The sequence below is a fragment of the Bremia lactucae genome, linkage group LG18, assembly GCF_004359215.1.
Source record: "Bremia lactucae strain SF5 linkage group LG18, whole genome shotgun sequence".
Classification (NCBI taxonomy): domain Eukaryota; phylum Oomycota; class Peronosporomycetes; order Peronosporales; family Peronosporaceae; genus Bremia; species Bremia lactucae.
The window spans coordinates 1443609-1464258 of record NC_090627.1 but is presented as its reverse complement, the minus strand read 5'-3'; the positions used below and the strand labels follow the sequence as shown (position 1 = coordinate 1464258).

Sequence of the window (20650 nt, the reverse complement as noted above, 5' to 3'; positions counted from 1 at the left end):
GGATGGTTTGTGACTCTATACACAGCCAGTATTCCAAAATTTGCCTTATCTGTTTGCCACCCGTCGGCTACATTGAGTTGCAACACTGCTTTGTGACTCGATACACGGTCGCTTGTCGAAGCAAATCTGTCAATCCGACTTAGTCGATCTCGTCCCAGTTTTGCAGAACCCCAGTTGCCTTCATTTCCAAATTTGTCTCGAACAAAACACGATCAATTATGGAGAACCCGTTGCCGTCAATCCTTCCTAAACCTACGGGTCTGCGTAAATCCAGCTCCACACGCAGCTTAGCTTCTCTCGCCGATGTGCAGGCGCTGATTCTCGCACAAGACGAGGAGGAGCAGGCACACCGGCGCCGGAAGTCGCTGTCGAAACCACCTCGGCACGGTAGCATGCCCATGTATGCAAAGATTCTACTACAGCTGTGGCAACGCGAGCTTCAATGCAACAATGTCGACCTAATGAGTGATTTTTTCTACGATCTACAGGGCACAGAGGAACAAGGGGTGCAACTCGTGAGCCATATGCAAGCGCTTGGCTTTAACATTACGGAGGCTCAGTTTCTAGCCATGCATCGCTGCTCTATCTACTCGGTGTTGCTACGTGCGCTATGAGAAATGCGGCGACTGTCATGTCGCCACTCTGTCCACGTTTCTACCTTTTGTAGTAATTAAATTATACGCGGTACGCACTGAGGCTGGAAGAATGTGTGTAATATCAAAAATACTTGCCTACTCTTTTTTTATATTTATGACCAACACTATAACTTACTGACCTCCTGGACGGAACTGACGTTGCACTTGGCGCTTGTGCACACGCCCAAGCGTCGTATTGGCGCGCGTCGAGGTGCGGCAGAAATTCTGGTCACCGCCCATGGTCCCCGGATCCACGTACTGCGGACGCGGGTAGCAAATTTTGTAGTGTAGCGCTACGTCCACTTGGTTGTGACCTTGGCGCACAGCTTCAGCAATGGCAGCGTGGTCGACTAAGGACCGGTTCGCTTCAAAACGTCTCCTGCACCAGTACCAATGATCGTGTTAAAGAAACGATGCACGTTATCGTTCTACACGTGTACCTCGCTTCCGCACGAATCCACCCTTTTTCCTCGCAGCTACCTTCCCCTGCAATTTAGTCGCGCATTAGAACATAAGGTGGCAACAGCATGAGCAGACTCCTTACGACAACGATGTATAGAAATATGTATACGAAAGAGGCAAACGTACAATTGCGTGCTGTGCGAAGAATGCGACGGTAGAGTGAGATCGACATGAGCGCTATAGTAAATATGCATCGACTCCAGGTGGTTATGCGAATAGGTTACATTCTTTGTTCTGACACCAAAAATATGCGTTTTAGCGAATTGTATTTTGGTTTTTTACGAAAGCAAAAAAAAGGGTTTCAAGATAATTGACAAACAGCGGCAAAAAACGCTTCTAGCTAAGCACTTGGCAACGACGTCAACTTATTGCGCTGTAAAACGGGCTAAAGTTGCCCTAATGTTACACAGCCCCCGTTAAGTTTACTTGGTGCGTTTAAGGGGATGGTCAATTACTAAATTATAGTAATTAGACCCAGCACTCGCGTGTGGTGCACATTTATGACCAGGTGCATTCACATTTAGGAGAAATGACGCCTAGCATCATCCATGATGGCGGCAAGCGTCAACCGTTACGCGAGGTATCTAGAAAGATACGCTCGCAATACATATTAAGTGTTATCAAAAGAGATGACATTTTGATTGGTAAAAATAGTTATTTATATTCATTACAATCAAACATAAATCAGTTTGAAAACTACTTCCTACTTGGTAAGTGCGCACGAGGAGCCGGATTACCGCTCCCGTGACGACACTTATCCAAAGTACTTTGTGCGTTTAGGTGAGGTCGCGAACGCGTCCACCTTAACTACCTCACTGCACGCAAAAGAAGATGGTTAAACCACTTCCTCGCTGTGCTAAGGTGTGTGTCTAAGTAGAGCGTGGCCGCATTACGACGTGCTTGCCTACACACTGAGCTGCGGTTGTTGTGGCATCTTCTATTCGAGCAGATCACCAATAAGGGGGCAACTTGGGGCCGGTCCCAAAATGAGCAATAAAATTTAGCCGGCTATATGAGATAAGGGTTCTAAGAGTATGCGAAAAACAATTTTATGTTTTTCCAGCAGGTAGCTAGCTCGAAACTTTAGCGGAGATACCTCGCTCCTAAAGTCAGAGGAAGACTTTCAGACTCCGAGTCACTTAGTTCTATTGAACTAATGGTTTAACAACTCAGGGAGTCGTACAAGCTATCAAAGCTTAAGGAATTCTAGTTTAAGGGATTTAAGGGTTCTTAAAACCAAGTGGCAACTAGTGCCCAAGAGGACATACCTTAGGAAGGCTTCTATCTATTACAGATCAATGCGCAAGCCTTAGGAAGGCACTTAACGCTTTAAGATCAAAAGGGGAACTGCACTCAGTTTAATAATTTAATCTAAAACCTAACCCTAGCTAATTAAAAATAGATTTCGGCCGCCAGATATATGTCTGGCGGCGACCGTAATTATTTTCCATAATAAATGGGATTAACGTAATTAACTATTTTAGAAGAGGATAAAAGAGTATTTAACCCATAAAGTAAAGGTATCACAACAACAATTTTCTATTCGATGTGTGCCCCATTACACCCTCCCCCATCAAACTGTTAATAACGAGTGACAAAATTCGCTTAATTTCCTCTTTGAGGTTGGAACCTAAACCTCAAAGCCAACCGTTCGGTTGTGTTTTTCTCTCCATCGTCTCATGACAATTAAGCGAGAGTCACAGACTCTTAGCACCTTTCTCGACGATGAGGGGATTGCGGACTTGGAATGTCACTCTCCATTAGAGGATGAGGAGAAAGAGCGTCGTTTTTACACGCCTTTTCCTCTGAATAAACGTCGGCGGGCCCCGAATCCGTTCCCTGAACGTGGTGCCGCTGATGTCTTAAACTGCATTGAGCAGGACACGGGACCCTGAGTCCAACATCAATACTAATTTGCTCGATGAAGAGCAAGAGCAAGCAATCCTCATAGAGGATCAAGCTCGTCGACGAGCTGCCGAGATAGCAAAAGCCAAAGCTCATAGTGAACACAGATTCACTCCGCTTAGTGCAGACGAGCGTCTCAAAGAGATAGCGGGTCACCGCTTGGGCATCTGGATCTCCGGTGACCCGGCGAGGACGCCGGAGGAGATCGCCGCTCGCGACGCTCTTCATGAGCAATACCTTACGCCAAAGGTAATGACGCGAAGCCAGTATCTGACGCGTTTACGTGATCAAGCCCGTGGGGCTTTGGTGGCCACCATGGGGGAAATTCCGATCGTTTTGTTTCCAAACGAAACAAGGAGTGAAAACGAAGAATCATTGAGAGCTGGGTCCACCCAGCCCGCTGACTTCGGAATATTTGGAATATCAGGAAGTCTGCGGATAGAGGTGATGTTCGGTTGGAACGGAAGCTTTGCTTCGATTTCGCTTAGCTTAAGGCCAAAGGCCTGTTACGTTCGGCATTTATCCCACAAAAGGAAGAAATGCCTAGCCGATATTTCGGTGCTTCGGCTGACCGTACAGCTATGTATCGAAGACGCACTGAGGCTATAGATCCACCTAATCCCACGTTTTAGTGATGGGAAGCGTCGTTTGACGCGAGTTGACCCTGAGCTTGTCGCCCAAAAACGTCAACGGCGTACATGCAATCTTGCCGAAGAGGTACCTCAAACTTCCAAGAGTTTTCAGAAGAGGGGTACGCTAGCGACTTCACCAAAAACTTTTATTGGCCCTTACGACAACGTCGCTTTTAAAGTTTCTCCACGTAAAACTGAAGGTTCCCCCGCGCATCAAGCAGCGCGGGAGGGGGCCGAAATTTAGGCGAAAGCATTTTAATGCTTTACGGCACGAGGTGCAACTTTCTGTTAAGTCTGGAAGGTAAATGAGAAACTAAATGTATTTGGAGCTTATGATATTTGGTTACCTTTCTTGTCCGTTATCGTCCGTTATCGTCCGTTACCATCGATCACTCATGTAGGCCCATAAGGTGCCCCACCTGTTCCGAGAGTCGCATGCCTTCAACTTCACATGAACAGTCGCATCTATCACACGAACAGTCGCACCTTTTATACGAACAGTCGCGGCCTTTCAACACTCCTTCTCGAGATTTCTTTACACCATCGAGATCAGCTTGCACAGCTCCGTCAATCTCGGCGCGGCGAACGTCTTGGTGAGAAGATCAGCTCGCATTAAACGCGACTCGCAATATTCCACCTTGATCACTTGTTTCTTGCTGTAATCCTTGATAAACTCGAGACGTACTGCGATGTGCTTCGCTCTTCCCGTACTATCTTCGCCTTGTACCTGCTTAATAGCAGCTTGATTATCAACGTGCATAAGCATCGGCTTTGTCACGTGCACCCCAATCTCACCCAGTAGCTCACACAATCCTAGCAAATCACTCGCCACTTGTGATGCAGCCACAAACTCGGCCTCCGTGGTAGATAATGCCACGCTTACCTGTTTCCGACACATCCAACCGACAACCATACCATTCAAGCATAGAACTCCTCCACTTACCGATTTTCGATCCGCACGATCCGCAGCATAATCTGCGTCGCTGTAGCCTTCAACTACAACATCTTGAGAACTGTCACTTCCAATCGTCCCACTCATCTCAAACTGTAGATTGACAGTTCCCTTCAAGTATCGAACTATTCGTTTTGCCCAACGCCAATCGCAATCCCTTGGTGCATGCGCCCGCCGGCTGGCCCGGTGTACAGCAAATGCAATGTCCGGCCTTGTACACCGCGACAACCACAGCAGACTTCCAATTAACGATTGAAACATCTTTACTGTTGGTCCTTTTGGTGTACCGTCGCTACCACTCGGTAGCAAATTGCCCTCGTCTTCGCCGTCTTGTTCATCACCGATAGGCGTACGAGCAGGTTTAGCCTGATCCAGACCGTGACCAGCAAGCATTTCGCGAATGCACTGAGTTTGCTCCAAACGGTACCCAGAATCCTTGGTATACGTTACGCCAATGCCCAGAAACTTAGACACTTCGCCGAGGTCCTTTACCTCGAGTACCTTCATGTCATCGAAGAATTTGGTCACATCACAGGCCCTTTTAGCAGTCACCAATAGGTCGTCCACATAGTCACCCACTAGCGTAATCGTTGAGACATCTCCTTTTGTGTACAAACAACTGTCGGTGTAGCACTGTGTAAATCCAAGTTTTACCAGTGTATCATGTAACAGTTGTGCCCACAAACGCCCAGCCTGCTTAAGCCCGTAAAGGCTCTTTAGGAGCTTCAGCGCCACCTTGGTCCTGTCACTTGTACCCAAACTTTGTACTTCGTGCTCGTCAAATTCCATTCCTTGCGGCACGTGAAGCGCAATTTCGAGATCTTCTTCTTTATCTGCTTTAACGTAAGCATTAGGGACATCCCCATGTCGAGCAGGAACCCCCCATACTCGCGCCAACGCCAGCACCACCTTTGCTGTCGTCATTTCCATCACAGCACTGAATGTTGTGGTGTAATCTACACCATATGATTGCTCATTTCCACAGGCTACGAGCCTTGTTTTAAAACGCTCCAGAGTTCCATCAGCGTGTCGTTTTGTCTTAAAGACCCATTTTGAATGTAAAAGCTTCTGTCCAGGTCTTCGTAGTGTCACCTCCCACGTTTTGTTTGATTTAAGCGATTCAAGTTCGCAACGCATCGCTTCTCGCCATAGTGCTGCATCCTTCGACTGTACTGCTTCTCTGTAGGTCTTCGGATCTTCAACCAAGCTTGCCGTTGCAACTGGTACATGTTTAGTGCCCATGTGGCGGGTAGTCATGCGTGTTTTAGCCGAGACAACTATGCGAGAATCGTCCCCGCTTGACGGTACTCTGTTCTTCGAACTTCTCCCTTTACCACGTGACCCGCGCTTACACGGTCTCTTGCAAGTACTTGAGTACTCCTTCTGCTTCTCAGTTTTTTTCCTTGTTTCCACAGCTTGACTCAAACCAGGGTCCTCTCTGCGTAGCTGTTGTTGTAGTTGCAAGTTGCCATCCACACCCATGGTGTCCACATGCTTGACATGCTGCGTCGTAATGACCAGCCTTTCTCGATGAAGATATACCTTGAATCCCTTGGTCTCGTCATTCTTCCTGACAATTTTGCCAAATTCAGCGCGGGGCTTCCACGACTTCTTTCCTGGGTCGCGATAGACCGTACACGGACTTCCAAAGACCACGACATCAGCAAGACTGGGCCTATTTTTATTCAGGACCTCGATTGGGGAAGCTCGCTTCAAATTGGCGCTGCTTGGACTGCGATTTAAAATATAAGTCGCGTATTGGACTGCATCACCCCAGAAATGTAACGGCAGTCCGCTCGAAAATAACATGCACCGTGCCATATTGAGTACTGTCCTGTGCATGCGTTCTGCTTTTCCGTTGGAAGCTTGATTTCCAGCTTCGCTCACTTGTCTCGTCACTCCGATCTCCTTGCAAAACATGTCCACGTTGCGATATTCTCCACCACCGTCTGTCCTTAGTATGTGTACCTTGCAATTAAAAGAGCGCTCGAAGAAAGCCAAAAAATGCTCAAACATTTTCGCAGCCTGATCTTTTTTGCGCGCAACAAACACTCCGCAGTAATTCGAGGCGTGGTCAACAAAGTTGATCATGTACCGATTGCCGCATCGATCGGCTGGTGTCATTGGACCTTTCAAGTCACTGCAAATAACACCACCAATTCGATCAATCGGAGAGTGTACCCCACTATCCTTCTTCAGTTGTGCATTCTTCGACTGTATGCCTCGAGCGCACGTATAGCAGCTTGGTCGACTCCTGTCAGTTAGCTCGATACCCGAGCCTTCACTATCCGCCATCTTCTCAATCGTGTCATACATTAGGTGGCCCAGGCGTTTATGTAGCTCCAAAAGGGTACACTTCCAGGCACAATGTTTTCATCATCATTATCTTCAGTGAGTAGTGACGCATGCACCAATTCAGTGCTTCTTGGTGTAGCCTTTATAATCTGCGTACACACCACCAGCACGTTGTTTTCTTTTTCAACCTCAAACACTCGTGCTCCATCGCTGTCACGCCTCAAATAGCGACGTCCATCTTCGTAACTCAGTGCAACCCCTTTTTCTTCGAGTTTGCAGTACGAAAGTAGGTTGTGCGTGAGGTCCTTTGCATAGTAAAAGTCAATCAATTCAACAATGTGAGTACGTCCATCCACATATGCTTGCAACTTGACTTGGCCCACCTTTGTAACCTTGATAGCTTGTCCATCAGCGACATTGCATTCATCGAAGCAATCAATTGCGTCGACAAGCATGCTGACGTCCATCACCAGGTGCCTGCTGGCGCCACTATCGAGAATCCAACTCTGCTTTAAACCATCGAAAGAGACACCGATACTTAGAGCATATGAAGCCTGTTTACCACCTGCTCAGTGATCTCTCTGTCATATACCTCGAGCAACTTGTTCATCAAGTGTTCAACCGTGGGTACTTCTGACGCCCAGGCTCCTTTCATCTTATCGAAATGCTATCGAGCGATTCCATCCAGATACCGATTAAGTGTCCTCATCTTAAACTCCTCAGGCCATTCACCTCCACTGAGGCGTTGAGCCGCTCCAAGCTCGTCCAGAAACTGCAAACTTCAGTCCTTGAACCCTGCTCCTAGCCCTTTGTATTCTTCTTTTCCAGTGAAGCGCTCGATAGGCAGCTTCATATCCTTGACACTCGGCATCTTGACACCGAAGTTTTGCGGGGAGTAAAAATCCTGCCTTGGCTGTGCGTAGGGTTGCGCAGTAGGCTGAACCGCCGGGAAAAATTGCCGCTGATGCTGCGCCTGATGCTGCGGTATCCCAATCGGCACTTGCATGCCCATAGCTTCACTGAGGGAGTCGGCTCTCGCCCGATTCCTTTCAGCAGCCAAGAATTGGCTGAATACACTCGAGCCACTTCCCATTCGGGTGTCAGGGTCCGCAGAAGGCTGCTGGGCCCGCTCTGCGCGTTCCCGTGCCAATTCGCGCATCAGGTTCCCGATGAGTCCCTCAAGTATATCCAGACGATCTGCACCGTGCTGGGAGGTCACGCGTTCTCTCGCTTGAGAGATGTCCGCGCTGTCCCTTGTCGTCTCATCGACCGCATGCGGGCCGAGAGCACCTAGCGGAGCTGCTGGAGGGTCTTCCGGGGGGTTTGGGCTCATAACCTGTTACGTCTGGAAGGTAAATGAGAAACTAAATGTTTTTGGAGCTTATGATCTTTGGTTACCTTTCTTATCCGTTATCGTCCGTTATCGTCCGTTATCGTCCGTTACCATCGATCACTCATGTAGGCCCATAAGGTGCTCCACCTGTTCCGAGAGTCACATGCCTTCAACTTCACATGAACAGTCGCACCTATCACACGAACAGTCGCACCTTTTATACGAGCAGTCGCGGTCTTTCAACACTTTTTCGTGAGGTCCTTACTCTGGTTGAGAGCTCTTTTAAGGCGGTTCAGGGACGCCTTTTGCTGCTGAAGCGTCAGTTGCCTCGTTTACAGGGCCAGCTGGACATCCTGGTGAGGATGCAGCAATCTGCGGCACGACCGCCTGTCTCGGCGCAAGCACCTTCAAGTCAACGTGGGAAGGGTCCCGATATGGCTTAAGCAAGCCGAAGTAGAACACTGAGTGTTTGCGCAGCTTGCTAGGAAGGTTTAGCATACAAGCTAGGCTTTTCTTGGCCATGACCGTAAATGTAATAAAGCGCGGGCGTAATTTGGTCTTGAAGACCGCGGAAGACAAGTGAGAATGTTGGCTTTTTTAGCGCTTTATAAAACTCCGTCTCCGACCATATACGAAATAATACAGCTTCTGCCTTTGGCATCTGCTTGTTCATTTTATTTATCGTGGCTATCGGCCATCGTGTTCCTTACATGTCTTACGACACTAAATCGCGTCGCGATAAACTATAACTTGTTTCCGAACGGTGACAGGGCTGATATTAGCAAGCCCATCGGCTAAATCTCCCCCACTAAGCACTCATCCACGCAATGGTATCGTTAACAGAACGCGTGGGTTTGTGAGACCGTTGACATAGACCTGAGTATAGCCTGTAGAGGCATGGACAGCGTTATTTAACGCAAATTCCTCTACTGAGAGGATTGGGCTCCAGTGCTTTGGTGTCTGAGCACGCGCCTACGTAAATCGTCTTCAATTACGCGATTGACACGTTTAGTTTGAATATCGGTCTGCGGATGGTCCGCGGTGGGCACGTCCAATATAGTGCCAAGCACTCGGAAAATCGATTTCTAGACTTTATTTGTGAAACGGGGGTCTCGAACAGGGATAATTGCCACTGGCAAACCGTGTTGTCGAACACGCGATCGATAAACAGCCTTGCTGTACCTTCACCATCAATGGTATCCGGCACAGCCGCTAAGTGAGCCATTTTACTCAATCGGTCAACAAAGACCACTATGCTGGAGTTACCGGCGGAATCTTTCGTAGATCGTAAACAACATTCTTACTAATGGACTAACAGCAACCTACGGGAACGGGAAGGCTCACCAGTGGCGCAGCAGCATGCGCCGAGGGTTTAACCCGCTGGCAAGTTTCGCATGTGCGAACATATGTGCTGACCCATTCATAAAGTTTGGGCCACCAGTAAATCTGGCTTAAAGAGCCGTAGGTCTTTTTTCTACCATGCTGACCACCAAGGACAGTATCGTGTGCCATTCAGTACTTCAAATCCTCATCATGAGGAACAACGACACGCGGAGGGTCCGCAATGTATGTGCAATAAAACAACAGGTCGTTATCGATAAAAAATTGATGTAGCCTTGCACGCAAAGTGCCGGCAATCTAATACCTGAATCAGAGTTCTTTAGAGCTTGTAGCAGAGCTACACACTGTACATCTTGGCGTAAACCGAACGGATTAACTCAGGAATAATTGACATTTTATTCGTTAAATGAAAGCTTATAATCCGGCCTGCGTGATGACGCATCAGCCAAAACATTCTGCTTGCCAGTCTTATACTTAACCTCGAAGTTGTATTCGTCGAAAAATGATAACCATCGGGCCATTCTCTGTGAGAGATGGGGCGACTTAGTCACAGTACGTAATGACGCGTGGTCAGTATATATAAATCACAAACGGCTTAGAGCCTTGCAGATGAGCTCTGAATTGACAAGAGCATACTTTATCCAAGGAACTGTTTGTCATGAACTGGGTAGTTCTTTTCCGCAGCTTTCAGCTGTCTAGACTCGAACGCAATTACACATTCACGCCCATCATCATCTGTTTGTAACAAAGCACTGCCAATGGCAAAAACGATGCGTCACGGACGACACTGAAAGGCCAATTTGGACTTGGCAGTGCCAGAATCGGGGCATGGATACAACTATTTTTAACTACTTGAAAATCATTATGCTCTGTGCTAGTCCAGCACCAATCGGTATCCTTTTTAAGGAGATTAAACAATGCCTAGCCATATCAGCGTAATTTTCGCTATATTTGTATAAATAATTGGCGAGACCCAACCACTTACGCAAATCCTTTTGATTTTTAGGAACCGAGCAATCTACTACTATGGCTTTTACCTTAGCGGGATCCGCTTATAGACCTCGCTTTTCAATGAAGCATCCTGAAATAGAAATTTTGTCTGCGCCAAAACATCATTTAGATGCATTGGCATACAATTTATTTGTGCGCATACACTCGAGCACTGCTCGCATGGACTAAGTGGTTTTTTATTTCCGACCGACCTTGCTCCGCACGACTACGGACAAAAATGTCATCGAAATAAGTATGTGCATAACGAGGGTGGAAATGTTGCGTCACTAGACGATTAAATGTTACCGGGCCACTGGAAAGCCTTTGTGGCATAACCAACCACTCCCATAACATATTGCTTGGGGTGCTAACCGCTGTAAGCGGGATATCGCTAGCTTGCATGAGCAGTTGGTAGTAAGTATCGACTCAGTCCAGTGCACTGTAAATTGTACATCCCATCATATTGTTCCGAAGAACATCCTTTCTAGAAATGGGGTTTTGTGCTGGTATAGTGACAGCGTTAAGCTTATTATACGCATGTACAATGCGCCATTTACCATTTGGCTTTTCTGACACAAATTGTCGGTGTCGAATGAGGTGATTTGCTCTCTCGTACCATTCCAGCCTCGTGCTTAGTACGGAGAAATCATTAATAACGTCGCACTGCTCCCTTGTAAAGGCCATTGTCTTGTGACACAGCATTTGGTTCCCGGAACCAAGTCAATTTTATGACGAACACCTCTAACCGGGAGTAAAACAGATGCGGGATTATTACATACCACATCTTGGATTTTTCAAATCAAGGAATAAAAGTGATCCGTAGGATCTTTAAGGATCGATGACCTCTATTGTGCACAAAGCGCAGCTTTTGTGTCACCAGGACAGCACAAAGCGCAGCTTTTGTGTCATCCAGGACAGCTTCGTCAAGAAATGTCGAAGAGTTTAACTCAATTGTTGGTCGAATAACCACCATCTCAGCTAAGCCGTTAGCCTTTAAGGCTCGGACGCACCTATCAATAGACATTTCGTCTAGCTCTGAAAGAGCATGTAACGAAGGGATTGCAGCAAGACTAACTTCCCCCTCAATGCTACCGGTTACACCATTTACAAGCGTGTGTAATTGCTCACTCGTATCACATTGTGAGGGTATACACGCTTCGTGCCCATCGTGTATTGGAGTGGAGACAATACGCCTCTTAAAGGCCGGACATTCACGTCTCCGGATTTTCCAGCCTGTATTGGTTTTATATACGACATGGTGTCTAATTTGACATCGGACAAGGAGTTAGGTAACTCAACTTCCTTATCCAGCGAACGTTTACATGTCGCTTCTCGTGCATTAGAAGGGTTTGACCCAAAATGCCCTGGTGAACCGCAAATAGTGTCATTATTGACACTCAGTAATGTGCCACCTCGGCTGACCATACTCGAAGGACTTAGACGTGCCACTCCACGTATCTCCGGGATATTGCACCCAGGATGAGACCGTATCTCGAATCCAAATCAAGGACGAGACAGCAATCCATACTGTCAAAGTCCAGAAACTTTATACCTAAATTCAATGGAATTTTGGGAACAGTGGCACAAGTCCTAGTCGCTAAGCGAACAGTGATTGTATCACCTTCATGCGCTTTAAGCGCCCCAACGTATTGTTGACTTCCTTCAAGGGCAAGACCTCAAGCATAATTGCAAGACGCTCCTGAGTCAATTAAAATTGACTACGGCTTATCAAAACCCTTTACAGCTGCTTAAGCGACTAGCAAGCCAGGCTTGTACTCTCGACCCGTGCCCTTAAGCACCGAGTTAATTGGGGCTAGGTCCTGTTTACTCTCACCTCCTAGAGGTTCAACAAAGCATAGGTCTATCTCAGTACGGTCCTCAACGAGGCTTAAATCCATGGGTTCCGGTCTATAAGACGGTCCATATGCTCGAAGAGCTTGTTCGGTAAACAGGCATGCTAACGCGAGCAGACTTAAAGTCGAACTCACCGCGTAGCGCTATGGCGACAGCCTCTTCAAAAGCAATAGGATAGATAAAAATTATTCCGTCCGGGCAATGCCCTCATTAAGAGCCCCCATTAAGATGGTTATAACAATTGCTTCTTGCGCCGGGTCTTGATGCATGGATGCAATGAGAGTTCTTAACTCCTGAACAAAGTCTTCTAGGGTTCTTTTGACCCTGTCGAGTCGCTAGGATCCGTGCTCGCATGCGAAAAGCCTGATCAGGCGGGGCAAACATGCTGTTCATTTGATGTTTCAGTGAATCCCATGAGGAAAAAGCGTCTTTTATGGACCTGCTCCACGATAGTGCCCTCTCCATGGTTCTACCTCCAAGTTTGGAAATGGCCATAGCCACCTTTTGCCGTTCAGCTAAGAACAAGGCGGAAACAATGGACATTTCCATCTGCTTAATCCAAAAAGGGCAATTTTATCCCTCTTTTCCCTCAAATGTATTCACATTTACAGCTAGAGGGCGAGCCCTCGGCTCTGAGTCACGTAGAGAGATGTACCGTGTTGGCATAGATGCCGCTGAGTGGTACTTGACCGATCAGGGTGGCTTCGTATCGCATGAAGGCTCCAAGCCTTGCATGCAGGACCTCTGGTCCCTAAGAGGTTTATATAGTTTTGAGCTTGTCATAAGCGGCGCATTGCGCTTCTGATACTTTTGAAAGCTTTTTGGTTTTTCGTGAAGGTTTAGTCTTGTAAAGACTCAGGGGTAGATTGACTACGAGTGCTACCAGGTGTACCTCGCTCCTTAACTCAGAGGAATAATTTCAGACTCAGAGAGTCTCTTTATCCTATTGATCTAATTGGTTTAACAACTCAGGGAGTCGTACAAGCTATTAAAGCTTCAGGAATTTTAGTTCAAGGACTTAGTTCGTAGAACCAAGTGGCAACAAGCGCCCAAGAGGATATACTTTAGAAAGGCTTCCATTCCTTATAGATCAATGCGCAAGCTGTACCTGGGCACTGCCCGACTTGAACTGCTTCAGTACAAGTCCACTTCGCACTGCCTCAGTGCGAGTGGTGCCTCACGTTACTTCACGTGCACTTCAACATGAAGAGGAAGACTCTCTTTACAACACTTGCTTTAAAGAGGGTTAAAAGATAAGTGTGTTCAATATAATAAACTTCTTCTGTTATCTATATATTTATACAAACTTTATAATTTACTAATAGTTAACATGTAATAAAAGTCTTATCTGTCTCTCTCTTTGCGCGCGTCCAGTGCTGACTGGACCGCGGAGCAAGTAGATATAATGGTCTAGATCTATTAATGGTTCAGCTTTCCGAATGTTACTATGCAAAGTAATATTCTCCAAATATTCCCTACCTTCTAGATAATATATTAAATTGACAATCTTCAAGTATAAATTTCATGTAGCGACACACCCCGTTTCATCACCTCTCCCTTGAACTACAATCACTCTGACTGTCATTGTATAGAGTGGTCACGATAAGACCACTAAATTGAAAGCGATGTTGATTGGTCAGAACCATCGTTTACAGTTCTATCGGATGATTTACAAGTCCATGCGGTATGCGAATAGTGCAGCGCCTTCGGCTTCGGTTCATGCAGCCGCGGGTGACGCATGATTGTCTCTTGCGGCAGACGTTCCGTCTGCCGTAGTATCGTCTTTTCCCGCAACTCTAAATGTTGCGGGTGCACTTAATGAGTCACCACGTGAATGCGACCCCTTTTTTAAGGTCGACTACGAATGCAAGTCGAACTGAATGGCCGACTCGGAGAGAACATAACAGTCGCCTGATCATCGTCAGGCGGCTGGCTATGAGTATTTTAAATAAGGCGGCTCAATCGGATGGACGTGCCTATAGCGTATGTATGGTTCCGACGATGGGGAGATTGCTCATCGCCAGCAACGTCTCACGTGCCGTCACCCGCACATATTTCTGTGCGAGGTGATGACGACGGCGTAAGCCATCGTAATAAAAGTTCTTGTGGTACCGCTGCTTCATTGGGTACGACTCAGGGGAGCAAAGACAGTAAAATGTTTCGTCTTGCTCCTGAGAAAGAGCCGTGGCTTTTGCCCGAATGGCTAGTCATAGCTTGTCTGGAGAGACTTTCTCACGTGAAATATCCTTTGTTTATTGCGACGAAGCTACATGGACTTGATATCGGCGCAAATAACTTTCGCGCTGAGGAAGATTTTTTTCTCGATGCTTCCCTTAGGCATCGATGGTGTAGTAACAACAACAAACAAAATAAACTGTCGCTGATGCAAGCCCGAAGCGCGTTCATTTGCAATGTCAAAGACATTGCACGCGAAGCCTGGCTTCAAAGACTTAACGCGATTCGCGTTAAGTTTGAGAAACGAACTCCAACTAGTGCAAGGTATAAAGTACATCGGTTGTCTCGTGAGGCAGGACTTCCATGCCTTACGTGGGGTGACCCCTGTCCGTGTTGTGTCGATAACACGAAACGAGTGGAAGGGGATGTTTACTCCCTTTCTTCGCCCTGAAAAAGGGCTCGCATCTCTATCAAGATGCGCGATGCGATTGACGTTTTGCAATCAATTTATATGCGCCAGAAGCGCGTATTTTCCGATGAACCTTCTGATCCACCGGATGGGTCTCGTCATACTGACGGACGAGGCCCTCAACGTCACTAACCAGCTAGGAACGAGGTTTCCAGCTGTCTTGCGAAGGTGGATAACTGCGCCAGCGAACCAGATAACTCGTGCGCTGCCCCTTCCCATCACGGTGGATTAGAATACGTTCCACAAAGAAACGTTGACCACCGTGGGAATCCACCAATGGTTGTGGTGGTGGAGGAAAAACTAGATTCGATCCGTGTGTCGGATGTAGAGTCGAAAATTGACAAACTCGACTATGGAGGAGGTGCTTGAACGCGAGCACGGTAAGTCACTCATTGGAGCAAACGGTGCAAGCTCACTATATTGAACGGTTGGAAAACCGTTCAAGGAGTGCGTACTCAATGTTTGATCACCAACGGCAATATCACGCTCTTCTTGATAAGCTATCGTCAGCTCATCGCGCTTTCGAGGATCTTCGGATCCGACATGAGATCCTCCAGATTCAGCATGAGAATCTGGTTCGTGACCACAAAAATTATTTATGGATTCTTAAAAAGGGTGGTCAGATCCGTCTTCGGAAGAAACCCGTAATGATGGTCCGGGCTAAGCCGACCAACGCAAAACGTAGGATGCGTTCGCATCCTACGTGGCAACTCTATGGTGTATGCATTGCCTTTGCGATGCAGTACACGGAATGGCTCAATGAAGTTGGGTAGTAGTTTACTGCTACCCACATTAGTGACTACACGCTTAGGTAAGTTTACCATAGAAAGTAGTACTAGGTCTTGAATTTTAAATGAAAGAACATTTGCTCTTTCATGTTTGTCTGGGTTCCGTTTCTGACGGTCCACTGCGTAAGCAATGGAATCCTGTACGAAACGGATTACTGATTCTTAAACCAGCAGAAATTCCTCTGGTGACTCATCTGTTGTCGTTTTCAGTTCGCTTTATGCACTGCCATGAGATCTTTCTCAACTTTGGTGTCGATTGCTTCGACATCGTCATTACTCGCGTCGTCGGTAACTTCGACGCGTGATGAGCATGAGCCAAAAATGGTTTTGCTCGTGCGAGTCCACCCTCAAAACTAGATATCCCTTTTATTGAGTGGGTATGCGTGAATGGCTTACGCCATTCACAAAGAACGTATATGCGTTGTAGACGCATGCACCGAGTTGTTGATGGCAAATTCGACAATCGGTAAAAATTCGCTTCAATTCGGACACTGTTGGACGTAAGCCCGACGTATCTCTTCAAGGACGCAATTTACGCATTCCGTCTGACCATCTGTCTCTGGATGATCAGAAGTTGACATAGTCAGCTGAGTTCCGAGAGATCGGAACACGGGTTGCCAAAATTCCGCCGTGAATCGTGGATCTCTATCCAAGACCAGTTCACGAGTAAACCCTGGAGTTTGGATGTCGTGTCGATAAAGACATGGGCACAGCCCGGAGCCGTGGTCGACTCTAGTTATGCAACAAGATGTACCTTCTTGCTGAATCTGTATACAGAAACAAAGATTCCATTGTTTTGTGATCGTCTTCGGGAAATTAGAAGACGAAGGCCACAGATACGGACTGCCAACACTCTGTTGGAAGTGGTAAAGATGCACGGGAGGAAGGGCTAGGCTTCACTCGTTGACCCACCTCGCAAGAATGTACTTGCGCACGAACTGATACTGCCGTAAAATTCGCGACTTACTGTGAGGTAAGTTTTCTCACGTCCGCGATGCCCACTTGCTGGTGCATCGTGACACTCATACATGATGCGCAAATCATTGTGTGTTGGGACGACGACACGTGGAGTGTCGCCGGCAATGACTGTGTAATACAATAAGCCGTTGCGTAATATGTATCGATCGGATGATGATCGATATAAAAACGGCAATTCATCAGATGATATGTTCAACGCAGATGGTCTTTATTTTCTGCGAGGCTTTCTTTATGTCATCAAACTAGGTTGATGACGGAACACTTGAAATGAGTGTTGCAGCAGTGGGATCATTTTCATTGTTGGAATGTGCAGCCGGCTCGAAATCGGGTCGGCGTGATAACGCATCAGCTACGACATTAAATCGTCCTAATTAATATTCCACGGAGAAATTATGAAGGATAGCTACTTCGCCATTCTTTCCGAGAGGTTTGGGCTGTTTACGGCCGTGCGTGATGATGTATGGTCCGTATATACGATGAAACGTCTATCTCCGAGGAGATATACCCTAAAAGTGAGCCAGTACATAATTCATGGCAAGGGGTACCTTGTCATGCACTGGGCAATTTTGTACAGCTGGTTGCAGCTGACGCGATTGGTAACAGACGACGCGCTCCATGCCGTCTGTATCGTACTGCATTAACGCACAGCTGGTTGCGAAATCGCTGGCGTCACAGACCACATGGAAGGGTCTGTCTTGATCTGCAATCGCCAATATGGGCGATTGCATCAAGCTTTGCTTAATACCGTCAACGGAATGCTGCCAATCGGCGTTCCATAACCATTTCTCGCTTTTTTTCAAGAGACGCGAGAGATGAACTGTCATCTCGGTATAATTGCGTGAGTTCATGTGCAAGTACGCCGCTAGCCCAAGGAACTTTCGAAGTCCCATGACATCGACTGGAACTGGCCAGTCGGTAATTGCCTTTATCTTTTTGAGATCACGGCGCACGTCGTGTATTCCGACGATGCATGGCAAGAAGTGATAGTTCGCTTGCAGTGAACATACACTTCTTGAGATTTGCGTACACGTTCGTCAGGCTCTTACACTGATGCGTGATTTCGCATCAGTGTAAGAGCCTGCCGAACGTGAGCTTTATGAACTTCCACGACCAGAATTCCGTTCATGGCCCGGCTATGGCTGAATTCATCGTCAAAATAACTTGTTGCGAATTCTCCTTCTGGTTTGTGGCATTACAAGCCATTCCCAGCATTTCACTGGGAGTGCTCACTGCTGTGTAAGGAATGTCCTGTTCACGCATACGGATCTGATAAAATCCATCCATCAGATCTATTGACGAAAAGATGGTCGTCTTAGACATACCATTGATGATTATATATTTTCTAGGTATCGGCGTTTGAGCCGGTACCGCTGCAGCATTCAGTTTATTGAATGCGTGCACTATCCGGCACCCTCCTGTGGCTTTCGCACACAGTAGGTCGGAGAGCTCTGTGGAGAGGTTGACTCCCTTACATGGCCAGCTTTTAATCGATAAATAAAGAATTTATCGATCGCATGTACTTGTTCACGAGCAGTCGCCACTGTTTCATGACACAGTTCTTCAAGCCCAGTTTGAGCTCGATTTCATGTCGACGGCCTTTATCCTTAGGCAGCTCGCATGGAACTGTTTCAGGTAATACATCCCTGAATTCTATTACATCTTCGTATAGAGGATTACCCTTGAGTGACTCCCAAGATTGAGTACTGTTTCTTTCAATCCGAGTCTTCACATCGAGGACACTTTCGTCCATCGATGAGCTGCTAAGAACCGTTCGTTCTCTGCAAAAATTACCGCTGACCGAATGTCGGTTACGTAATCGTCCTCTATGACGAGTACGCAGATCTGCTTGATTTTACCACTATGCAGATCTCTTACGAACCGCTTAAGTTCTAGGGTTGGTAATTGAATGTCTCCGAAGTTAACTTCAGAGGCGCATACAGATCAAGAGTATACGCGCCTACTGTTGATCCGTCATTAACCAAGACATTTAATGTCTCGGTTTCTTTCTGGGATGTATCCACAGGCTGCTGAGGGATTAATCCCTCGGGATGCTGAAGTCTAGTCAGTTCAGCATTAGTTATTTGAGGAGATATCTCCTCAAGTACGGGTAGACTTATTCCCTCAACGTCTTTCGACTGTGATTGCGCTGTCACATTCGGGTCCTCTACAGTCGAGTCTCTTCTCGACCTAGTTATCGTGTTGTGGCTTTTAAACAACCGATATATTCCTTGAATGTCGCCCGCTAGGCGTACATTCATGTCTCAATCCACTCGACTTCTTCGTGTGGTGGACCTTCGGCGCGCTAACAGTGCATTCGCACAGCCCGCCGGCGCTGACTCCACAGGGTAATTAGTAATCACACTGTGATCTTGTGCAGTCGTACTAACGACCGTACCACAAGTGAGGCCATCGCACTCACTCGTAGTACCTCCACACGCTTGTGGACGCTTTAAGACTTTCATCTGATGGCCATCTGATGAACAAGTGGCAGGCATCTTTACGGATCGATCCTGCCAGCCGATCCTTGGCTCATATTTTCTGAGCCAAGGTAAACCAAGGATGACATCAAATTTGTCATCCAAATCCAGTACGATGAAATCATTATCGTACTGTAAATTTTTTAACGTGTAGTGAAATTTCACTACGCGTTTCATTACTGTTATCGACGCGCTTGTCGCTAGACGCACCGTCATCGTCGTTGGAGGGATGTCGCGCTCAACATATATGAGCCTACGACCCTCTAGTGACTGGCGACGAATAAAGTTATTCGACGCTCCGCAGTCCACTTGGGATCTAAGTGACAAATCATTTGTCACTTTGAACTTCAAGGTAATGAGGGATACCTCATCGCCAGGTGCAGAGACACATAATGATTATGTCTGGCAACTTAAGTCGAGAGATTTGCATATTCTCTTCAAATTCCGGATCAGTAGGTCGTTGCGCCCTTACTGACCCCGTTCGTTTTTTTGCGGTTCGCCTGGCTATTGCGATTTCGCAACAACGTCGGATCCGCGACCGTTGCCCTTTTTGGCATTAGGTCCATAGTTACGTTACTATCTCTCGGTACTGGGCGCGGTGCGCTACACTCATGAGCGTAGTGTCCTAACTTTTGACAGCGATTGCATCTCTGCAATCGCTTATTGTTCGCAAAGCGAGGTTTCTCGTTTTCGACGTAATGGAGGTCCTCGGTTCTGGACCTTCAAGCTCGTGTCGTCTTGGAAGATGATACGATGACGAACTAACTTGAGCCTGTCTCAAGCTAAAGTCCTCCTTTTCCGCAACGGATATTTCTTTTTCAAGTGTATTCAGAACCAAGCGGAACAGGTGAATGGGTCGTCATGAGACCCGTAAGACCTTGCATAAGCATTGTTTTCGATGTGTGTTCATGGACTCCGTAAGACCTTGCATAAGCACCGTTATCGATGTGGTAAATGGACTGGGTTATTGGTGATACAACTCGCAATGAGTCGTATGTGCTGGGCATAAGCGTGTACATCACGCTTACCTTGCTTGAGTTTCAGAAGCTCTGATCGAGCTCCGAACTCAGCCCTAGGCGGCTCAAACGTGTGTTTGAGCTGGGCTATAAAAGCCTCTAGTGACCCAAAGACATATGGGTCGCGCAACTTATGGCCTAGTGCCCAAGTTTTGGCACGACCTGCCAAATTTGACTGAGCAAATGCGACTTGCTCGTCGACGATCTGTCGAGCCCTTATGGCATCGTCCAACTCGACAAACCATCTCAAGAGGGAGTCTTCTTCGACACTTCTATACTTAGAAATATCGATCGTTAAGGTTTCAGGACGACGCGTGTTCGTCGTCCTAGGGGGTCAGTACCTGCTTT

The 20650-nt window shown here is 47.1% G+C and overlaps 2 protein-coding genes across 2 annotated transcripts; one reads left to right on the top strand and one right to left on the bottom strand.

Moving 5' to 3' along the window:
- Nucleotides 1-218: 218 nt before the first annotated feature.
- CCR75_002206 (uncharacterized protein) lies at nt 219-614 on the top strand (the record flags this gene model as incomplete). Its single annotated transcript, XM_067960304.1, has 1 exon — nt 219-614. The coding sequence occupies one exon, from the start codon at nt 219-221 to the stop codon at nt 612-614; it is 396 nt and encodes a 131-aa protein (XP_067819683.1).
- Nucleotides 615-767: 153 nt separating this feature from the next.
- On the bottom strand, nt 768-1269 carry CCR75_002207 (uncharacterized protein; the record flags this gene model as incomplete). Its single annotated transcript, XM_067960305.1, has 3 exons — nt 768-1014; nt 1076-1121; nt 1224-1269. The coding sequence occupies 3 exons, from the start codon at nt 1267-1269 to the stop codon at nt 768-770; spliced, it is 339 nt and encodes a 112-aa protein (XP_067819682.1).
- Between the last annotated feature and the right edge of the window lie 19381 nt (nt 1270-20650).